Source organism: Puma concolor, chromosome E2, assembly GCF_028749965.1.
Source record: "Puma concolor isolate L17-30 chromosome E2, mPumCon1.1.hap2, whole genome shotgun sequence".
Lineage (NCBI taxonomy): Eukaryota > Metazoa > Chordata > Mammalia > Carnivora > Felidae > Puma > Puma concolor.
This window is the reverse complement of record NC_141681.1, coordinates 45,127,240-45,149,715: the sequence shown is the minus strand read 5'-3', so window position 1 is coordinate 45,149,715 and position 22,476 is coordinate 45,127,240. Positions and strand designations below refer to the sequence as shown.

General features: G+C 50.1%; 1 protein-coding gene and 1 long non-coding RNA gene across 2 annotated transcripts; both read right to left on the bottom strand.

Annotated features, from left to right (window-relative positions):
* Nucleotides 1-216: 216 nt before the first annotated feature.
* Nucleotides 217-6,742, bottom strand: LRFN3 (leucine rich repeat and fibronectin type III domain containing 3). The gene is made up of 3 exons (XM_025914533.2): nt 5,631-6,742; nt 2,878-4,319; nt 217-845 (listed from the first exon to the last, which is right to left on the bottom strand). Exons 2-3 carry the CDS (start codon nt 4,302-4,304, stop codon nt 380-382), a joined length of 1,893 nt encoding a protein of 630 aa, XP_025770318.2. The 5' UTR covers nt 4,305-4,319; nt 5,631-6,742; the 3' UTR covers nt 217-379.
* A 4,176-nt stretch (nt 6,743-10,918) lies between these two features.
* Nucleotides 10,919-12,828, bottom strand: LOC112851062 (uncharacterized). Its single transcript, XR_015245170.1, has 2 exons — nt 12,644-12,828; nt 10,919-11,166 (listed from the first exon to the last, which is right to left on the bottom strand). It is a non-coding gene; the product is annotated as an uncharacterized LOC112851062 (long non-coding RNA).
* Between the last annotated feature and the right edge of the window lie 9,648 nt (nt 12,829-22,476).

Genomic DNA, 22,476 nt, shown 5'->3' with positions numbered 1-22,476 from the left:
GGTCATGGCAGCATCATCCAGCACAGGGCATGCCCAGGGAGCACGTTCAGGGAATTCTGTTGACTGAATGGATGACCATCCTTAGCCTCATCCAGGAACCTCAGACAGAATGGAGCAGGGGTCTCTCCCCAGAGGAGGCATTCCCAACTCCAGACCCCTGCACAATCCCCCCCAAACCCCACAGACAGAGACAAGGGCAAGGGCCTAGGCCCAAGCTTAGAAAAATAGGACTTTCTTGTTGTGCCCCGGTGCCCCCGACACCCTCCCCATCAGAGTTTTAAAAACCGTGAGCAATTTGGTGAGTCTGAGGCCAGGTCCCACAGGGTGCCTGGGTCCTCCCACCCCTGGGGCCAGAAGGGCCGTAGAGGTGGGTGCGAGGCTAGGGTCCCGTGGGTTCGTGGCTGGGCCTCCAGGGCTCACAGTCCAGCTGGACCACGGTGTGGGCCCTGGGCACAGCAGGCTCAGGGGCAGGCGGGGCCGGTGTGGGGCCCAGGGCGCCGTTGGTCTGCGAACAAACGCTGCTGACAGGTGCAGGTGCCTTGGCCTTGCCGGGGGGCTGGCCGCCGTGCACCTTGTAGCGCATGAGCAGCACGAAGATGAAGACCAGTACCGAGGCCACGATGACTCCACCAAGGGCGATGATCATGGTGCCGCCCAGGAAGGGTGCGTGCGGGGCCCCACAGGGCCGCAGCGCCGGCTCAGTGGAGAAGCGGGAGCAGCCCACTGGCCGTGTGGCCGTCAGCCCGGTGGCGCCGTCCTCGTACACCGCTAGCACGCACAGGTCATAGGTGCGGCCAGATGCGAGGTCTGACAACAGGAAGGAGCGGCTGTCGGCGGGAATCATCCTGGAGGGACAGGCAGGCAGGGGTCAGGTCTCTGGCCGCCCGGCACCCACCCTGCACTCTACCCCAACCCTGCAGTCTGGCGAATCCTCCCCCCACCCCCCACCAGTCCACTGCTACCCCGAGCTCCCTCTCACCACTGCTCAAATTCCCTTTCATCTGATACCCTTCAGCTGCCTGACTGATAACCTCTGGGTCATCTTATGCTCCTGGCGCCTGCTGCTCAAATCCCCCAGTTTAATCTCCCTCCAGCCCCAGTGCCCAGATTCCCTCCCAGGCTGCTGCCCACTGCTTCTCTGCTCTGCTGCTCAGTTTCGCTGGAGCCTCACTGCCCAACTTCCCTCCAATCCCACCCCCCAGTCTCTCTCTACACCCTCGCTCGACTTCCCATCTTTCCCATCTGCCTCTCCTCCAGTCTGGGCCTGATTTCCCTTTTCCAACTGCCTGATTTTCCTCCAGCGTACAGCTAGAATTCTCTCATCTAGCCACCCGATTCCCCCATGCTGCTGATGCCTGATTTCCTTCTAACCTGCCAATGAATGTCCCCCTAGCCCCATTGCCTTATTATTATTGTTGTATCTAGGGCCTGCTTTCCAGTGAGCCCTGTCAGCTGATTCCGTTTTCATGAAACTGATGTGCCTCAGTCATCACAGCTGATTTCTTTTTCTCTCTGTTGCCTTATTTCTTCTTCCAGCTCTGTCTCTTGATTCCCTTATCTCTGTTGCCTGCTTCTTATTTATCCTTACCTTTCCCATTTCCTTTTATCCTTAGCACCCAACTCTACTTATTTCCTTTTGCAGCAGAGCACCCTGTGGGAGATTTAACTTGTTGTATAACCTGCTTTATTCCTCAACTGCTTTAATGAGGGAGTTACAGGGAACTCTGTGATTGTCTCTGAGAGGGTGGCTATCTAGAAGAGCACTTGTCTCATCCTCGCCAGGCAAGGTGGACAGGATTTGTGTGATTGTCAGGTGTGGGGCCCTCCATGGAGCCCACTCTCCCTACATGGAGTGCTGCTGTCTGAGAAAAGGAACAGAATAGCTCACTAGATTTCCAGGACTGAAAGGGGAATCAATTGACGATCTCTTGAGATGTGGGCCCCTGGGGAAGGAAAGTGGACCCAGGAACTGGGTTTATAAGGTGCACACCCCAGGCCCTGGGAAGCCCGATCCTCTACAGCCAGGCCTCAGGGACTGCACCCTTGGCCAAGCCTGGCAGCGGGAAGAGGGAACCGTCCATAGCCATCCATGCAAGTTAGACTTGGGTGAGAAGTGTCAGCAGCATCTGTGTCAGAGCCACCACTACTGGCCACATGTGGCCACAGCAGATGTTCCAAATGCTCTCGGCTCGGGGGCAGAAGATGTACTGATCCACTTCTTGGGGCTTATAAGCCCCAGGTTTTCTTCTACTGTTTGCAACAACTGAACAGAGACGGGAATCCCCAACGGTGGCAAAGTGAATGTTCCTGTTCACCTAGTAGGTGGAGCTTGAACTAGGTTTGATTTGATTTAGAAAACCAAAAATTGAGATGTCACATTAGAACACTAAACATGTGGAGTTCACACTGCACAAACCCAAAGCCTATTTAGCCTCCTCCCCCATTTTTCCTTTCAATCTGGTCTGAGTTCCTTTGCAGCAGGGCCCCCTCATTTCATTTTCCCCGTGAACTCTGTACCTTCCTGTTTGATCTCCTTTTCTTCTCACAGCATGGTTTGCATCTAGCCCTGTCATCTGGAAACAACTAGTTTTTCTTTATCTTTATATTTGATTTGTCTGTACCCCTCTACCTGGCTCCCCCCATTAACTTTGGACTCTTCTGGCCTGATTACTTTTACTCTTGCTGCCTGATTTCTTTTTTACATCTGTTACTATTTACTTTTGCTGCCTTATTTCTTTTTATCACTGCTGCCAGATTTCTTTTACCTTCAGCCTCATTTCTCAGCTGTGCAGCAACCTGGGGTGTCAATGGATGTATTTCCAACCCTCCCCCCACCTCAGTCTGCCACCCAAGCTACCCACTGCCTGGACCCTGCACCTGTAGACGAGGATGTCATCGGCTGAGCTGTTGTACTGGATCTGGTACATGCGGATCCCCGGGATAGGCCGCTGGTCTGGCCACTGGACAAGAGCAGCTGTGGCCCCATGCTCAGTCACCTGGACACCACGGTCCGTAGGGGGCGCAGTGTCAGCTGCCTTGGCGGAGGCGGAGGCAGAGGCAGAGGCAGCAGAGGGCGGGGTGAGGGCATCAGGATCCCCGTCCCGCGGGGGGTCACAACTGGTGCTGTTGGCTAGCTGGGGGGGTGGCGGGGGGCCCACGGTCAGCTCAACAGCAGCGGTGGCCTCACCAGCTGCATTGGCCGCAATGCAAGTGAAAATGCCACCATCGCCCGGCTCAGTGACCAGCAGCTCCAACGTCCCATTAGGGAAGGCACGAGCACGGCTCGAATTGCCCACCAGCCGGCCCTGGGGTGACACCCAACGCACACGGGGCTCAGGGTCCCCCACTGCCCGGCAGCGCAGGGCAGCTGGCCGACCTGCAGGCACTGCCAGCGGTGGCGAGCGGTGAGTCACCACAGGGGGCTCGCACACAAATTCCTCCTCGCCCACAGCCCAGAAGTAGCGGCCACCCAGAGCGGGTGGGGAGGCACAGGCCTCCAGGTCATCCTCCCTGGCCAGCCTCCGCAGCCACACCAGCTCGCAGTTGCAGTGGAGCGGGTTCCCACCGAAGGCCAGCACCAGGGCAGAGGCAGGTGAGCCTCGGGGCCTGGCTAGCAGCGGCAGGCGGGAGAAAAGTGGGTCGGGCGGGATGGTGGTCAGGCGATTGGAGGTCATGTCCAGCCGTGCCAACTTGTGCAGGCGGGAAAAGGCGCCAGCGGGCACAGAGGCTAGCAGGTTGTGGTCGAGGCCCAGTGTGTTGACATTGCCCAGGCGGCCCAAAGCCTCCCAGGGAAGCTGCTCCAGGTTGTTGTAGGAGAGATCGAGATCCTCTAGTGTCTCGGCGCAGTCATCCAGGGCACCGGCCGCCAGGGCTGCCAGCTGGTTGTTGCTCAGGATGAGGTGGCGCAAGTTGACCAGGCCGCGCAGCTGACCCTCGCCCAGCGAGGTCAGCCGGTTCCCATCTAGGTGCAGGGCACGGAGGGCGCGCAGGTCGGCAAAGGCGCCGGCTGCCACGTGGCGGATGGTGTTACGCGACAAGCTCAGATGCAGCAGGCCGGTCATGTTGGCCAGGTCCCGGCGGCGCACAGCCGCGATGAAGTTGTCCGCCAGGCGCAGCTCGGCTGCCCGGCGGTCTAGCGACGGTGGCACGAACAGAAGGCCTGCCCCCGGGCACAGCACGCTTAGGGGCAGGGACTGCGTCTGGCAGCGGCAGCGGCGGGGACACGGGCTGGGTGCGGCTGGCTGGGATGGAGACGAGGCGGGGGCCAGAGGCAGCAGGCAGAGGAGCAGTGGAAGGACGGCCATTTCGGGCAGGGCGGCCTACAGGGAAGAAGGCAGGCATTAGGGTGGTCTGAGGCCAGAAGAGGGGTGCCAGAGGGCATTAGGGTGGTCCAAGACCAGGAGAGAAGGTCACAGTGGGCTGAGAGCAAAAGAGTTGGGTCAAAGATGGTCAGAGAGAGGAGTGGGAGTGGTCAGACACATCAAAAGGCAGAAGAGATGGTCAAAGACTCAGAGGGATGTGTCATGGAGGGACACGGGGAGCAGAAATGGTCAGAGGAAAGGGAGGTAATTAGAGATGGTCAGAGACAGTTAGACAATGGGGGGGGAGTGGGCAGAAGGGAAGCCAGAGTGTTTTAAAGGTGGTCAAAGAGATGGGCAAAGCTGGCCAGAAGGAAGAAGTGGTCAGGGTGGTGGGAATGGCTACAAGTAGTCAAACATGACCAGAGAAGGGAGGTGGTTAGAGATGGTCAAGAAGATGAGAAGTGGACAAAGGAAGGCACATAGTCAGGGGTGGTGAGATCTAAGAGAGATGATCAGAGATGGTCAGAAATGGTCAAAAGCCAGAGAGGTAGTCAGAGAGAGGAGGAAAGGACAGACGTGTCAGAAACAGCTGGAGATAAGGACAGCTGATTAGGAAGAGGAGTACGGGGAGAGGTCATCAGAGAGGAAAGGCAGCCAGAGATGTTAGAAATGATTAGGGAATTCCAGTACTCAAGAGAGACAGAGAGAAGAGAGGTGGTCGGTAAGGGCCAGAGATGATTGGAATGGCCATAGACTGGCAGTCAGAGTAGGCAGTGGGCGGAGGGCAAGAGTGATGGCAAAAGATGGTCAGAGACAGGCAAACGCTTAGAGTGAGGGGTGGACAAGAGCGAGGAGCTGGTGAAAGATGATTAGAGAGAGGCATGACGGACAGAGATGTCAAAGGTGGTCACTGAGTGAAGCAGTAGACAGAGGTGGCCTGAGAGAGAAGCGGTGGACAGAAGTGTCAAAGATGATCGGAGCGAGGAGTGGTGAACAGAGATGGTCAGTGAGAGGAGCAGTGGCTAGGAGAGGTGTCTAGAGACAGATGAGACAGATGGTGGGAAGAAACTGGAGAACAGAGTGAGAGATCAGAGACCTGGAGGTGCCAACAACTGGGGAAGAGGTCACAGGGGCAATGCTGGTCGAATAAATGTCCAGAGAGGCACGGCAGGAGCTGGAGGCAAACCCTTGGTGGTGGTGGTAGGGTGTCTGTTTCCTGGGGAAACCCCAAGGGTGCCCAGGGGGACCTAGCCCTCACTTACCTCCACCCCCAGCCACAAAGTTCCTCCCAAGTCCCTCCCCCGCATGAGGGTCCCCCAATAGCCTTACCTGAGCTGGAAGCCCCCCCGCAGGGAGCAGAGTCCTCAGGCTCCAAGAGGTCAGGGGCTAGGTCTCTGGAGGGGGTGCCTGGTCATCCCTTCTCTGTCCCCAAGGCCTCTGCAGAGGGACTGTGCTGTGTCTCAGCCAAGATCTGTGGCCATGGAGTCTGCAGACCTTGATACTTGGGGTCCTAGATCTCCAAATACACGGCTTCTAAGGGCCAGTTTTAGAGACCCAGGCTCCAGTTTGGGTTGGTCAGAGCGAGGGTCTCCTAGCTCTGGTCTTGGGATGCTAAACAGCCAAATGAAGAGTCTAGGGTCTGAGTCTCAAGCCCAGTCCTGGAATCCAATACTTGGGTGCTGGGTTCAGATATTGGGGTGCTGAGTCAAGATTTGGAGGTCTAGAGACCTCCAATTTCAGCATTCGGGTTTGCAGCAAGGACTTCAGGCTCAAACTCAGGTTTAGGCCCCTTGGAATACCGGGGTTCAGATCTTGGAATTTGAGGCCTAAATCTCAGAGTTCAGGTCCCAAATAGCGGGTTCCAGAGTATAGGTATGGGAATCTGATCCCAGATTCAAGGTCCCAGGCACAGAATTCAGAGTTCAGCTTCAGATTTGGGGTTTTAGATGCAAAGTCTTGAGGTTCAGACTCCAAAATTTGGGGTCCATATTCCAAGTCTTGGGGTTCCAGAGACTGAAGTTGAGATTCCAGCCCCAGATATTAGGTGTTCAGGCTCCAGGTCTTGGGGTCCCAGCCCCAGATCAGGGTCTCAGGCTCAGGTTTCCAGATCTCTGGATCCGATCTCGGGGTGCAGGCCCCCCGATGTCGGGGTGCCGGCCCTGGGTTTGGGGCAGCGTGGTCCAGGCTTGCTTCCCGGGCTGCGGCGGGGACTGGCCCGGAGGGAGGGGGGCGGATGCGGTGGGGAGGGCGGCAAGGCAGCCCCGGGGGCCGGGGTGGGGCGAGGCCTGGGCGAGGACAGACGGACAGACTGGGACACGCGGGGTGGAGGCACTGCAGCGCAGGTGGGGGCGCAGGGGGGAGGGGCCGCGTTCAGAGACCCCTCCCCCGCCGGGGCCGGGGCGGGGGCCGGGCGGGGGCCGGGCAGGCAAGCCGGGTCCGGGCGCTCCCGCGGCCTCCTCGCCGGGAACCTAGGGCCTCGCGCGCGCCCGCGCTTAAAGGCGCAGGTCCTGCGCGTGCCCGCGCTTAAAGGTGTAGGCAGCCCCCCTCTCAAAGGCGCGCCTCCAGCCCCACTTCCCATGGAGTCGCCCTGGCGTTGCTTGGGAGCAAGAAAAAAATCCTTGGATACAGAGAGACACACAGAGAGACACAGAGACTGAGAGACACACAGATTGAGAGAGACAGAGACAAAAAGATAAGCAGGCTTAGACTGAGAGACAGGAGTACAATGAGAGAGGCAGATAGAGAGATGGAAGGATACACATATTCAAAGAGAGAGGGAAATACACAGAGACAGTGAAATAGATAAGGACAAGACAGAGACAGACAAAGACAGAGACATAGAAAAAGTCAAAGAGACAGAGACATGGGTGGGTGGAGGGGGTAGGTGAGAGGGGGTAGCAGATACTGAACTGGGGCAACTCAAGTGTGAAGATGGGTATGTGTATGTGTGTATGTGTGTGTGTATGTGTGTGTCCAGTTCTTATTCATAGCCCCGGATCTGCCTTACATCCCAAAGCCTCGGGCCCCCAAGCCTCTCTCCTGTCCCCTGGTCTCAGCACCACCTCCCTGGGATGCCCTTTCCTGGGTGGCATTTCCTTACTTGGACCCTGTTCAGCAACAAGCCTGATCTTTCAGGCCAGAGAAGAAACTGCTCCTTCCCAAGCCTCCTTGCCCTGGCTGCAAGGGGAAAACTTGGCTCCCCTACCTTGTGCCCTCTGGAGTTATAGCTTAGACCTAAAGACACACTGGGCAGATATCCCATGGAGGAAGAAAAAGATAGGAAATGGGACAGAGGCAGGGGGCTGGACAGGTTGACCCAGAAAAGTGTGTCCACTGCCTTCCCCTCTCAGGTTCACTGACTCAGGTTCACTGCCCCACAGAGGACTCTGCTAGAAATGTACTAACACATGACTCACCAGGTGTGGGGCCTGCCTGTCCAGACTATTGTGAGAAGATAGTGGAGGGAAGGGTGGGGCGTTCCACACGTCTCCCGGCACATGGTATTGCAGGAGGACAGATGTGGGTGTTGGCCTGCATGCCTGCCCTGGGAACTTGGTGATAGCAACATGGAGGACCTGATCTTTGGGACCCCTGGTCTGAAGGGAACACAGTCTTGGCCTTTGGTCATGGCCCTAACCCTGGGGGAACCTGAATGGTCACAAACCACCCCTGGGGATCTCCCTTCTGAGTAGAGGAGTAAAGCAACCTTGTTGGGGGCAGGAACATCGATGCACATCCACCCTGGCATCCCTAGCTCTGCTGAAGGTTTCAGAACAGACTTTTGGCTCCTTCCACTCATGTGTATTGAAAAACTGCAGCTAAAATTAACTCAGCTCTAGGGCCCGCCTTTCCAGATCATTAGCAAAGTTCATCAGTGCTCCTGGGCCAGCATAGTGGATATTGGTTACTCAGACACTCAAAAAGAGGATGTAGAAGTCTCAGAGACACTACAGAAGTGGTGGAGGTGGGGGAGATACAGGGAAATGCCGGGGGACAATCCGAGAGCACGCTGGAATTAGAGTTCAGTGGAACTGGATGATTTGGGGGAAATGGGCAGGGGATTGGGGGAGAAAGAGGCAGAGGATGAAGAAAGTTAATAAAGGCTGCAGGTGAAGAACAGGTTACTGCTCTGGGCAACTGGGGCTTACTTCAGCTGGGGAACATTAAGGAATCTTGCAGAACACATCAAAATGATGGTCCCCCCTCTTTTATTACCCCCTGCAAGATTTCTTCCTGCTGCATTTATCCACCAGTTGTTACCCCTTTGGGTAATAGTTGTGTCTTTGGTGGGAGAGAGTGGTACTGAGAGCCATCTGAGATCTGAGACAGAAAAGCAGAGAGGGATGCCCTGCATGAACTAAACCCGCTGGTCCTCAACATTGTAGTTGTTTTGGGATCACCTTGAACTTAACAATAGATCTCCAGGCCCCAGTCCCAGAGTTTCTGATTTGATACGTCTAGGCGGGGTCAAACGTTTGCATTTCTAACAAGTTCCCAAGTGACGCTAATGCTGCTGGTCCAGGGACCACACTGTGAGAACTGCTAGGTTAAACCAGGGAGCTCTGCAACCTGCATGGAGCTGTCCACCACAGCTGTGCCGAAACCTAGTGGACTGAGGGGACTTAGCATTTTAAGTGTGTGCCAGAGAAACCAGCATATTTAGAGACATAAAGAGGGGTTTGGGAGCAGAGAGGGGCAGAGGCAGAGATGCCGGTTCAACATTTACTGTAGATTTCTGGGCATGGTTGTGTGCTAAATGACACGGCAGCAGAAGTGTGACCAAGGCAGTGTCAGGTCTTGCTTTCATTGAGCTCAAATTTCAAAAGGAAAAAGACACATCTCCAGACAGCCCAGCGTGGTCAGGGCTGCACTAGGAGAAGCTTGGGCTAGACAGATTGGGACTGTCATGTCAGAGGCCCAGGCCACAGTGGCCAGGGTGTGACAGGGGAAGCACAGGGCAAAGTAATACTTTGATGGCAAAGCACAGGCCAGAGTGGTCAGGGCTCCTGACGGGGGAAGAAGAAGGGTGTGGGGCCCCAGAGGCAGAATCCAACCCTTTAGGCGCCCCCACCCCCTGGGCCCCAGTCAGGGAGGCTTCCTGGAGAGGGGACCTTTATGCTGAGACCTGAAGGATGAGTATGAACAGAGTAGATGGGCAAAGGGACCTCTATATTGCTTGTGTGCCCTCATTCTATAGCATGTGCAGTCTGGGGGTCCCTGCAATGCCTGAGTAGTACCGTGCATGTGTCTGCATGTGCTGTAACCCCTCATTAGCTCCTGCAAGGGTATCCTGATGGGATGGTGTTTGGGGGGGTTCCACTCAATTGCCGCATTTACTTAATTACAACATCTGGAGAAGGGGACAAAAGCAGCGGAAACAGCCACAGCAGGAAGAATGAGGTTAAACTGCCTGAGAGCTGAGGGGGCCTTGGGGGAAGAGGACTGATCATATGCATGCACAGAATCTGCCTGAATATACACAAATACACACAGGGGACACATCCATATTCACACATGCACATCACGTACTCAGAGGCTCACCAGAACACAGATACAGCAGGCGCATGGAACACATATACACCTGGCTTCCTGTTCAAATATAGGGGACACACACATGCACAGACTCACACTCAGACATATGAGAGATCATATGTGTAAAAACACATTCTGCACAGATTCTCTCTTGCATGCGTGAGCCACATTCCCACATATATACACAAGAAACATTCAGAAAGTCGTATCAAATACCTATAAGGTATTCAAATCAATGAAGTCTGTTAAAAAATCACTTTACAAATAAACGTAGGCCCTCTTCAAGTTGGGGGTTGTTTGAGCAATCATGGATGGAGGTGGTGTCCCCTTATCCTCAACTAGTCCCTGCCAACCCAAGCCTAGCCAGTGGGGTTCATTGGAATTAGCTCAGCTTTGTAATTAGCACATGAATTGATACTGAGGATTGGGAATTCATTTCATTTTTTTTAAGTTTATTTATTTATTTTGAGAGAAAGAGAGAGAGCATGAGTGCAGGGCAGAGAGAGAGGGAGAGAGGATCCCAGACAGGCTCTGCACCATCAGCACAGAGCCTGATGTGGGGCTTGAACCCACAAACTACAAGATCATGACCTGAGCTGAAATCAAGAGTCAGATGCTTAACAGACTGAGCCACCCAGATGCCCCAGACTAGGAACTGGCTTTAAAGATTAGGTCGGAAGGTGCATTTCCATACGGATGGGTCAAAAGAGAGGGGCAAGAAGACGAGTGCATACTCCCCACCCTCCCAAACATATACACTAACCACCACCGTAAATCAGACTGATGGGTTCCAGGCAAGCACTGACTTCTACAGGGCAACCACAAGATCCTGTGTATGAGGTTCTGCTTAGCTATGGTGGAAGACCTAACGTGAGGCTCAGGGTCTGCTTTAATGACTTCCACCTGTCAACGTGGAAGAAGACTTCCATAAGAACATGGGGGCAAGTTTACATTTGGGCAGAGAATGGAGTGGAATATACTGATGAGTTTTAATTAGTAAACATATAGCCAGTGGGCCACTGTATGAAAACACTATGTGAAAGCCGGAACACCACAATTGGGGATTAGAGTTTCATTTCACAGAATGACAGGGGGTGCTCAAGGTTTATTGATATCAGGGGCCCAGAGAGGAAGGGTCGGAGTATCAGTAAGTGTAATGTCAGCTACTGTAACAAAGAACTCCCTTGATTTCAGTGACTTCATACAATAGTTGATTTCTTGCCACAGGTGTCCTGCTTGGTTGGCATCTGTCCTCCATCTGGTGACTCACACAGCAGACTGGTTAATCTTGTGCCTCCATCATTTCCTGGGGCTCCAAATTATCTGCTTCCACCTGGCAAATGGGAGGAGAGAGGGTAAAGAAGTTTCACCAGCTTCTTAAAAATCTTGGCCCAGAAGTGACCCTCTATAAACCTCCCTTCTGCCCGTATTTTATTGGAGAGAACTAATCACATAGCCACCCCAGATGCAAGGAGGGCTGAGAACATATCCCCAGGCTGGGCAGCTTCCTGCCATCGTAGTTATGCAGAGTGTACGGATGATAATGGACCCAACATCAACCACCACCAGATCCACAACCTCAGGGGGAAGCAGCAGGAAGAGGCTGTGGGATCTCCTTCCATTCACTACAGTGAATCCTGCTCCAGGGAGATGTCTCAGCCCCACGCTGACCACCCACCCACCTACCCTGGTCCCGGCCTTCGGGGTGGGTGATCACAAATTTGACTCCTTTGAGGGCAAAGTGAATCTGGCTTGATTTGATAAATCTCTAGGTCAGTGCTGAAAGATGATAGTGAGTATCCAACACTTTTTTCCCCCCAAGCATTTATTGAGCCCTCACTATGTGCCAGGCCCAGTGCTGGGAACACACCTGTGAATCAGGCACAGTCCAGGCTTTGGAATTTTGTCTCCTCATAAGGCAGAAAGAGAACAGGTAGTTTCTGGACCTGTGTTTGTCGCTGTGATATTCCATTATGAACAAGATTGGGGAGAGGGAAGGGACAAAGAAATCACCAGGTCTGCCTGCCTGTGTGTGATGGTGGGGTTGGGAGTGGAGGTTCAGTGAAGGGATGAGGGCAACATTTGAGGACGAAGTCACCTGGACCAGAAGGGGGTACATAGGTTTGAACATAATCCCTGTATTATCTGTGTGATCTATCTATCTATTATCTGTGCAGATCTGTGTGCTAATCATTAACCTAATGATTCCAGCTCCTAACACAAACCACTGTTGATTCAAGTGCTAATCAGAAATCCGATCTCTGTGAACACAAACCTGTGCTGATTCATGTGCAAACTGTAAATCTATGCTGACTGTAAACTCTGTCCTGGAGCAGGGCTAAATCACAAACTTGGGCAGGAACACCAACCAACAATTACCAACTCAAAAAGATCCACATGCTAATAGCCATTTTTAGTTGATTCATGTGCTAATTAGTATCTTGGGATAATTTAACTGAATGATCAGAGGGTGTTGCAGTCTTGAGGAAGAGAAGTACTGACTCTGAAGCCTGACAGTCTAAGTTCAAATCCCAGGTCTGTTACAGACCAGTTGAATTGACTATGGGCAAATTATTCCCTTCTTTGGGCCTCAACTTCATTCTTCATTCATTCCTTCAAGAGGCGGGCTGGCTGATAGCACCTCATATGGCTGTTGGGAGGATTAAATAAGATAATTCATGTAAGAAGCTGGGAGCAGTGCCTGGCACAGATGTGTTTACTCTATAAGTACTAGCTGTAATAATGATAACGATAATATAGAGCCAACAGTTACTGTCCTGATTTCATTTAATCTTCATAGTGGCCCCTACCTCCAACTTCTTCACCACCACCACTCTTCCTTGGCCCATGTCTGGAAGCCTCACCATCTGGATGGGCTTCGCAGAGGTTCCCAGGGCAACCCCGAGTCCCCAAGTCCCGTCCCCGCTGCTGCTCCTCTCAGCACTATTACCAGGTCGGGACACAACCCCTCAGTCGCCACTTGGGGGCAGCAACACACCGCTCAGCCGCTGCGCGCGCGGTGCATTGTGGGGCACGTAGTCTCGTGGGCGGTTTAAGCGGTGCTTCCAGCCTGGGAAGTAAACTGCATTTCCCAGAAGGCCACGCGACACCCTCTGCCTCACCTTGCTCAAATCTGGGGGCTGAGACCTCACCCCCACCTAGAGCGCGCCTCCGGAGCGGCGCGGGGAATTGTGGGGTGGCGGAACGGAGGCCCGCGCCCCGTGGAGGAAATGCTGCGCCGGCGCGGGCGGTTGGTCTAGCCAGATGGACCTTAGCGGGTGGGTAGGGGCAGCAGCTGTTCAGTCCCGGGAGTCGCCGCCGCTTTAAAGCAACGGCGTGGGGGCGTGGGGTGCTGCGCAATCCCTTACTCAGGGAACTGCGAGACCAGACCCCCGCCGCTGTGTATGCCCTGGAGCCAGCTCAGCCGCCTGCGGTTCTCCTGAATCTCCACTAACCCTTGCCGGCTCTCGAGACTGTTCAAGGCGCTTCAGTCTTAAAAGAAAACAATCCCTTCCCCTTCTTTTCTCTCTTTTCCTTCACAGTTACCCCATCTCCCTCCTTTAAAAAACAAACAAAATAAACAACAAAAACCCCACCCTATTATGGTAATGTTCAACCGTGCACACGGGAAGAATGGGGTAATGACCCTCCAGGTACCCAGCACCTTTCTTAAACAATTATCAACGTATGGCCAATCCTGTTTTATTTTTTCTGCCTCCCTCCCTGCAGAATTAGTGTAAAGCAAATCCCGGACGGCATATTTCATCCACAAATACTTTTATATGTATCTCTAAAACACAAGGTTCTTTCAAAAAAATAACACCTTTATCACACCTAAAAACAAATAATTTCTTAATTTTATTCAGTATCCAACCTGTCTCCAGATTTCCCTGATTGTCTTATAAATGTCTTAACTGTTGACTGGTTCAGATCAGAATCCAAACAGGATCTATGCATTGCATTTTGTTGGTACCTCTCACAAAGATACCTGTCTGATTGGTTGCACTTGGTGTCCTTCGTTATGTTCTTCTGTCTCCTGTATGTCCTGCAAACAGATGTAGAGGCTGCGTCAGATTCAGGTGTTTTGTGTTTTGTTTTTCGATTTTTAAAAAATGTTTATTTGTTTTTGAGAGAGAGAGAGAGAGACAGAGCGTAATCAGGGGAGGGGGAGAGAGAGAGGGAGACACAGAATTCAAAGCAGACTCCAGGCTCTGAGCTGTAAGCACAGAGCCCAAAGCAGGGCTTGGGCTCATGAACTGTGAGATCATGACCTGAGCCGAAGTTGGTTGCTAAACCGACTGAGTCACCCAGGCACCCCCAGATTCAGGTTTAACTTGGGGGTAAGTAGGCTTCATGGGTGATGTTGAGTTCTTTGATCAGGAGGCACATAATAATGTCTGGATGTTTCTTTGCTTGTGATATTAATATCCAATGTTGGGTTTGAGAGTTGTCAGCCTGACTCATCCATTATAAAAACACAGCCAAACTTTAAGAGGGAAGTGTCTACATGCTCTCCCCTTCATCTCTTTCCCTCTGTTTCACACACACACACAAAACCCCAATAGTTTTGTGTTGCTAAAGCTCTTCCCTATTGCCAAACTCAAGAGTCACTTCTCTATCCTTAACTCAATGATCCTGCCATGATGGGCCTATCCTGTCCTGGCCAGTATTAGTAGGCACTAGCCACACAGTGGGCTAGCTAGTCCTAATTGAGATGTGCTCTAAGTATAAAATACATACTGGGATTTCAAAGATTTACTACAAAAAAAAAAAAAAAAAGAAAAAAAAAGAAAAAGAATGTAAAATGTCTTGAGAATTTTAAAGACATTGATAATGTATTGAAACTATAGTATTTGGGGGGCGCCTGGGTGGCGCAGTCGGTTAAGCGTCCGACTTCAGCCAGGTCACGATCTCGCGGTCCGTGAGTTCGAGCCCCGCGTCAGGCTCTGGGCTGATGGCTCAGAGCCTGGAGCCTGTTTCTGATTCTGTGTCTCCCTCTCTCTCTGCCCCTCCCCCGTTCATGCTCTGTCTCTCTCTGTCCCCCCCCCAAAATAAATAAATAAATAAATAAACGTTGAAAAAAAATTAAAAAAAAAAAAGAAACTATAGTATTTGGGATATATTAATAATAAAATATATGATTGAAATATTTTGTCAAAATACTTTCACTTTTCTTTTGAAATGTGGCTACTAGAGATTTTTAAATAACACATGTTATTATATACATTATATTTCTATTAGAAATATATTTATAAATAAATCTATTAGAAACATATTACATTATATTTCTATTAGCATTGTTTTCGACCTAGTGATTTTCAAAATGTGATCTTTGGGTCAGTAGCAGCAGCAACGGCACATGATAACTTGTTACAATTGCAAATTCTCTGCTGCCCAGACCCACTGAACTGGAATCCCTGGGGATATAGGACCCAGCTGTCTGCATTTTAACAAGTCCTTCAGACCAATCCCGTCTGAAAACTCCCCTTCTGCTTTCTGTGATGCAGTACTCTCCCAAACCCACCCACTTCTCACCCCTCCACTGTTAACACCCTGGTCTGAGCCCCATTCGGCACCAAATGGACCACCACAATTGCTAACAAACCCGCCTCTAATCTTGTGTCCTACTTGTAGTCCTCTCACCACAGCTTGAGGGGAGGGGCAAGGGGTGTCTTTCAAAAACATAAATCAGATCGTATTACTACTCTGCGTAAAACCTTCCAATGGCTTCTCGTTGCACTTACAGTAAACTCCGAGCTCCTTCCTGTGGCTGCTGCAGCCCTCCGTCACGTGACCTCTGCAGCCTCCTCAACCTCACATTGTTGGAACCTCCAACTTCCCTTTCACTCTTTCGGCCCCAGCCATCTCTTCTCGCTGTTCTCACACACTCCCAGCTCTTTCCTGGCTCGGGGCCTTTGTGATGGCCATCCCCTCTTCTGGGAATAGAGTTCTCCCAGATCTTTGTAGTGTAGGTCTAGCTCTCTTGTCCTTCAGGTCTCTCAGTTCAGATGCCCCATCTCAATGCTGTCCTTGTGTCACTCCAACTGAAGCCTGACTCCCGGACGCCCACATTCACATATCACCCACCTCTCCTTCTGCGTGGCATGTTACACACATTGTTCTTCCTCTTCTTCATTTGTTTGTCTCCTCTACTAAATGTCGTAAGCATACAAGGGCAGGGATTCACCTCTCTTGCTTACCACTTTGTCCCCAGCTCCTACCTGCACATAGTAGGTGCTCAAGATAGGTCTGTTCACTGACCTAGGAAGTGCTCCTCCTCAGTCTCTCTTGTGGCTTCTACCTACTCTGAAGTCAGAGGACCATTGGCGTCCACAGTGTTTGAAAAATAGGAACACCCCGATGACACTCCTGATTTCTGCCTTCTGCCGTGTTGGGATATCTGACAACTTGGAGCCCACTTTTATTTTCTTATGTTTATTTATATATTTTATTTATTTGTTTTGAGGGGGAGCAGAGGGAGAGGGAGAGAGAGAATCCCGAGTAGGCTCTGTGCTATCAGCACAGAGCCTGATGTGGGCCTCGATCTCATGAACTGTGAGAGTTGGTCAAGAGTTGGACACTTAACTGACTAAGCTACCTAGGCACCCCTGGAGGCCATTTTTCTCCTTGGGCACAGTAGGCTGGAGCTGCTAAACCTATGAAGGTTTAACTGATGGAGATACAGATATTAGAAAAGAGAGACGTTAACACATGGAAGTGGTTATGCACCAGATGGAGGAGCTAAGGGGCCAAGTAGGAGCCAGTGAAGCAATCAGAAATTAGCAGCAGTGGGAAGCCACTGTCACTCCAGGCTGGAGGAACAAAGGAAGGAGTTACCATCATCAGACCCAGAGACAAAGTCACCTCATAGAAGCTGGAGACCCAGAAGGATTGTCTAGCTGGCTGGAGCTGTGGGGAGGCACAACCACAGGGAGAGGGAAGAATTGCCTTGGCCTGCTGCTCCCACGCGCTGGGCTCCTGCCACTGCTTCCTGTTGGCAGAACCCCAGGTAAATCCAGATAAAGGGAGAGGCTGGAAACTGGCCTGGGATGCAGGCAGAAAGGGGAGGATGAGGAACAGGTCTGGGGGCAAATACAGCCTAGAGCAGTACAGCACGGGGTCCCGGACAAACCAGGGTCCCCACCATGCCGTGGTGTCCCCACCTCACTGAGTCACATTATAGGTCTTGCTGCTGTAGGACTAGGGTTAGGGTAGAATTTGCGACCCCAGTGTTTCAGTTCTCTTTTGCTGCATAACACGTTATCCAAAAACTAAGCAGCTTAAGTCAACCATTTTCTTTTTCCTCTGACTTTATGGATCAGTTATTCCAGAAGGGCTCAGTGGGGCTGTTCTTACTTGGTGTCCATCGTATGGTTGAACTCAGATGTTAAGTGGGCTGGAGTCATTTGAAAACGCGACGGGCCTGGTGTCCCAGCTGGCTCACTCACATAGCTGGCAATGTTGCTGACCATCAGATGAGAGGTCAGTGGGCTGCTGACCAGAGCAAATACACATGGCCACTCCAGCATGACAATCTTACATGGTGGCTGGCTTCTCCCAGAGCATGTGTCGCAAAAGATCCAGAAAGAAACTGCTTAACATTTTCTGACTCAGCTTCTGAAGTCACACAGCATCACTTCTCCTGCTGTCTATTAGTTGAAGTAGTCACCAAGTAGTTTATTTTTTAACTTGTTTTATTTTTTATTTTTTAAAATTGACATCCAAATTATTTAGCATATAGTGCAACAATGATTTCAGGAGTAGATTCCTTAGTGCCCCTTACCCATTTAGCCCATCCCCCCTCCCACAACCCCTCCAGCAACCCTCAGTTTGTTCTCCATATTTACGAGTCTCTTCTGTTTTGTCCCCCTCCCTGTTTTTATATTATTTTTGTTTCCCTTCCCTTATGTTCCTCTGTTTTGTCTCTTAAAGTCCTCATAGGAGTGAAGTCGTATGATTTTTGTCTTTCTCTGACTAATTTTGCTTAGCACAATACCCTCCAGTTCCATCCACGTAGTTGCAAATGGCAAGATTTCCTTCTTTTTGATTGCCGAGTAATACTCCATTGTATATATATACCACACCTTCTTTATCCATTCATCCATCGATGGACATTTGGGCTCTTTCCATACTTTGGCTATTGTCGACAGTGCTGCCATAAACATGGGGGTGCACGTGTCCCTTTGAAACAGCACACCTGTATCCCTGGATACATACCTAGTAGTGCAATTGCTGGGCCGTAGGGTAGTTCTATTTTTAGTTTTTTGAGGAACCTCCATACTGTTTTCCAGAGTGGCTGTACCAGCTTGCATTCCCACAAGTGGTTTCTTACCTATGTGCCTTTGTACATGCTCTTCCACTGACTGTGTTCTACTCTTAAGACACAGGTGTGTAGTTACCTTTATTGGAAGCCTTCCCTGGGAGCCTTCCTGAGCATGTACTGTCTCAGGTTGGGAGAGGCACCTGCCTCAGGGCCCAGTAACGGCCTGGGCCCATACATTCACTGCATTTTAGGAGAGTGCGTCTGTGGGGCCCACCATTGCATCTGTTTCTTGCCTGACCCTTGCGAAAGGTCAGTAAGGAGCCATTTAATGGATTGTGGAAGTCAGTTATACTGAGATTCCCAAAGAACTATGCCTCACTGCTCATGCTCTCCCGCAGTCCTCTCCCTGGCCTCTGCCCTCGACATGTGACTTGTTTTAACCAACAGAATGTAACAGAAGTCACCCTCTGCCAGTTCTGGCCTCAGTCTTAAGCTTGGCAGCTTTTGCTTTCGTGTACTCAGGAACGCTGAGCTCCCTGTCGGGGAGACCACATGGAAAGGCCACACAGAGTGATTACGTGGAAAAGCCACATGGAGAACTGAGGAAGCCAGATAGCGAGAATTGATAGTGACCTCTGTTCTAGCTGTCCCTCGGCCGTTTGAGCTTTTCTTGAAACACCAGAAACATGAATAAAGAAGCCTTCTTGGATGCTGTAGCCTCAGCTGACATCATGTGGAGCAGAGACAAACCATCTCTGTTGGGTCCAATTCAAATTCTTAAAACACAGGACAGTGAGCAAATAATAACATAGTTGCTGTTTAAGCCACTAGTTTTGGGAATTTGTTATGCAGCAATAGCTACCTGATATAGGCTGAGTGAACTATTTCCTATTTTCTGTGGGCCTTATGGAGTAAAGGGGCAGGATGTTATTCTCAACATAAATAAACTCACTGCCCAGATTAAGGCTGGCATATTGTAGGCATTCATTCATCCCCTCATTCTTTCATTCACTCATTCATTCCCTCATTTATTCTTTCACCAGACATTCACTGAGATACTCAACTGCTGTGCACCAGGTTCTGTTCTAGGTCCTGTAGATACATGAGTGATAAAGCAGACAAAATCATGGACTTCACCTAACTTAAAATGTGATTTCCATGAACTAGCAGTCATGCTGGGTATCTTACCGGAATGGCTGGCCAAAGACAGAATAAAGAAAGCAAGAATGTATTCTAGAACAGAACTATAATGTCAAACCTGTTGGATTTATATTCCAGCCATTTGGGGGAAGATATCAATTTGGAGCCTCATCTTACATGACAAATAAAAATAAATTCCAGATGGACTAGAGTAAAATATGGGAAGAAATTTACACAATAAAAGTCTTGAAGATGAAATAAATATTTAATAACCTCTGGGTTGGAAAAGACTACCTGAACTTCAAAATGGGAGAACAAATCACCAAGGAAAAGACTGATGGATTTGACTGTTTAAAGAATTGAATATTCCATGTGTCCAAAAAGGGCATGACTAAAATTGAGGTTATGCAAATACTGGAGAAAAATACTCGCGACAGGCAAAACTGACAAATGGTTAACATATTGTAATGAAGATATTAATATATCAATGTGGAATTAACATGAAAATCCAATACCCAAAAGATGGGCAAATAAGAGGAAAAGACAATTCACAGAAGAAATACAAATAGAAAAAAAGTAATGTTCAAATAATTGCCACTTGAAATACTGAAACACATCCCTTTGCCTGTCAAATCAGCAAAGATGTTTGAAATGTGGTTCCCTGTAGCTGAGGAGAGTTCAGGTAAATGTGAGATTTCATTCACCATGGTTGGGATGGGAATGGGAATGACCCTTCTGGAGAAGGATTGGACAGCCTGAGTTCAAAGCCTAAAAATGTGTGTATCTGTTAATTCACCATTTATACGTCTAGGAATTTAGCCTCTGAAAGAATCCAGCAAGTGGGAAAAGATTTCACTAAAGAGATTTTCATGGCACCATTTTCCAATAATAACAGAAAAAACAGACCAGAACCAAAAACAAATTGGAAATAATCCCGTGTCCCACTAACATTTGACAAAGACCCATGGGATGTCATTTGAAGGTAAAGGGATTCCTTGCGAAAAGAAACGTGGGAAACGCTGGCTTGAATAAAGTTAGACGAGCTGCTTTGCTGGAATTTTTATCAGCATGCTGAAGTCCATGACAACTGTATGGGGAAGGGGTGGGGGGACCTCCTAGGCATTTCCACCCCCACCCCCCACCCTGCCGGATTTATTTGGTCAGGCAGCCTGAATCAGTTGGCTATCGCTGGCAACTGTCCTGCTATTCCTTGCTCCTCATTCTGTTGACCACATCAGTTCCCAACACCTACTCAGATTCAAGGGCAGGGAAATAGACTCCACCCTTTGATGGGAGTTGCCTTGAAGTCAGATGGTGAAAGGCAGGGAGACAGAGATGGTTGAAAAATTGGAGGCATTTTTTGCAGTCTTCCAGAATCTTTGCTTCATGGAACATATTAGGTAAGGCAAATTACTAGCTTTTTAAAAAAATTTTTTTAAGTTTATTTAAAAAAAAATTTTTTAAGGTTTATTCATTTTTCAGAGACAGAGAGACAGAATGTGAGTGGGGGAGAGGCAGAGAGAGAGGGAGTCACGGAATCTGAAACAGGCTCCAGGCTCTGAGCTGTCAGCACAGAGCCCGATGAGGGGCTTGAACTCAGGTTGGACAGGGAGATCATGACCTGAGCTGACGTCAGACGCTTAACTGACTGAGCCACCCAGGCACCCCACAAGCTCTTGTTAACCAAAGAAGCCCAAATTTCAGTGGCTTAATACAATCTATCTCTCCTTCACACCATAGTGTAAATGCAATCAGTAGGGGGTCTCTGCCCCTGAGTCACCCTGGGACTGAAGCTCCTCCCATCTGGCAGCTCTGGGCCCCTTTAGTCGGCCTGCCCCTGCCCCCAGTCCTCTCTACCGGTGGGTGTTGAAAGAGGTGAGGGCCACAAGTGGGAGGTTTTCAGGGTCACACCTGGAGGTCCATCACAACACATTTGCTCGCGTTATTGCCTCACATACCTGATTACAAGGGACGATGGGAAATGTGGTCCAGCTGTATGCAAAGAAGCAGAGGGAAGCAGTTTTAGTGACAAATTAGCCAGTCTCTGCCACAGATTTTGGAACATGCTGGCTATCTCTGAAAATAGAAACGTCATATTTATTAGTTTTCTTATTTATTGCCTTTCTCCCTCCACTAGGAGCCAAGATCTAGGAGGGCAGTTTTGTTCACTATTACATACCTATCACCCATCCCGGGGCCTGGGCAAATAGGTGTTAAATAAATGAATACATGCACGAGTTAATAAAAATTCAATAACTTCAGAAGATATACTATTACAAACCCATTAAGAGTTATAGTTCTTTTTTTTTTAAATGTTTATTTACTTATTTTGAGGTGGGGCGAGGGGCAGAGAGAAGAGAGAAAGAATTCCAAGCAGGCTCTTCGAGATCATGACCTGAGCCAAAATCAAGAGTCAGAGGCTTAACCGACTGAGCCACCCAGGCGCCCCTAGACTGATATTTCTAAGGGGATTTTAGGAACATGAGAAATTGCTCATGTGTAATGAACACTTAGATAGGATATAGGTTAGGTAGGATATGAACCCTGTAATAGAATTCAATATAACAGTGGCTTAAACAAAGTAGAACTTTATTTCTCTTTCACCAATAGATGAAGTATAAATAGTCCAGGGTTTCATTGTGATGGTATGGAGGTTTCACGGCATCAGAGATCTAGGCTGTCTAACCGATGGTCCTACCATTCCTAGGGGAGTGCCCTGGCCTGCGTGGCCCAAGATGGCTCCCACCACATTCACATTCCAGGCAGTGAGAAGGAGAAAAGGGAAATGGAGACTCACCTCACAGCTCTTTCCTGGCGTAGGTGAACCGAGAAATGAAATATATTTAATTTTTTTTTAACTTTTATTTATTTTTGAGAGACAGAGAGAACCAGGGCATGAATGTGGGAGGAGCAGAGAGACAGGGAGATACAGAATCTGAAGCAGGCTCTAGGCTCTGAGCTGTCAGCACAGAGCCCAATGTGGGGCTCAGACCCACGAACTGTGAGATCATGACCTGAGCTAAAGTTGGACGCTCAACTGACTGAGCCACCGAGGCGCCCCAAGAAATGAAATATATTTTTAAAATTTATTTTTATTTTGAGGAGTGCCTGGGTGCCTCAGTCAGTTGAGCGTCCAACTTCAGCTCAGGTCTCCGATTTAGTGAGTTCGAGCCCCACATTGGGTTCGTTGCTGTCAGCGCTGAAGCCATCCATGCAGGGCCCACTTCCACTTCCAATCCC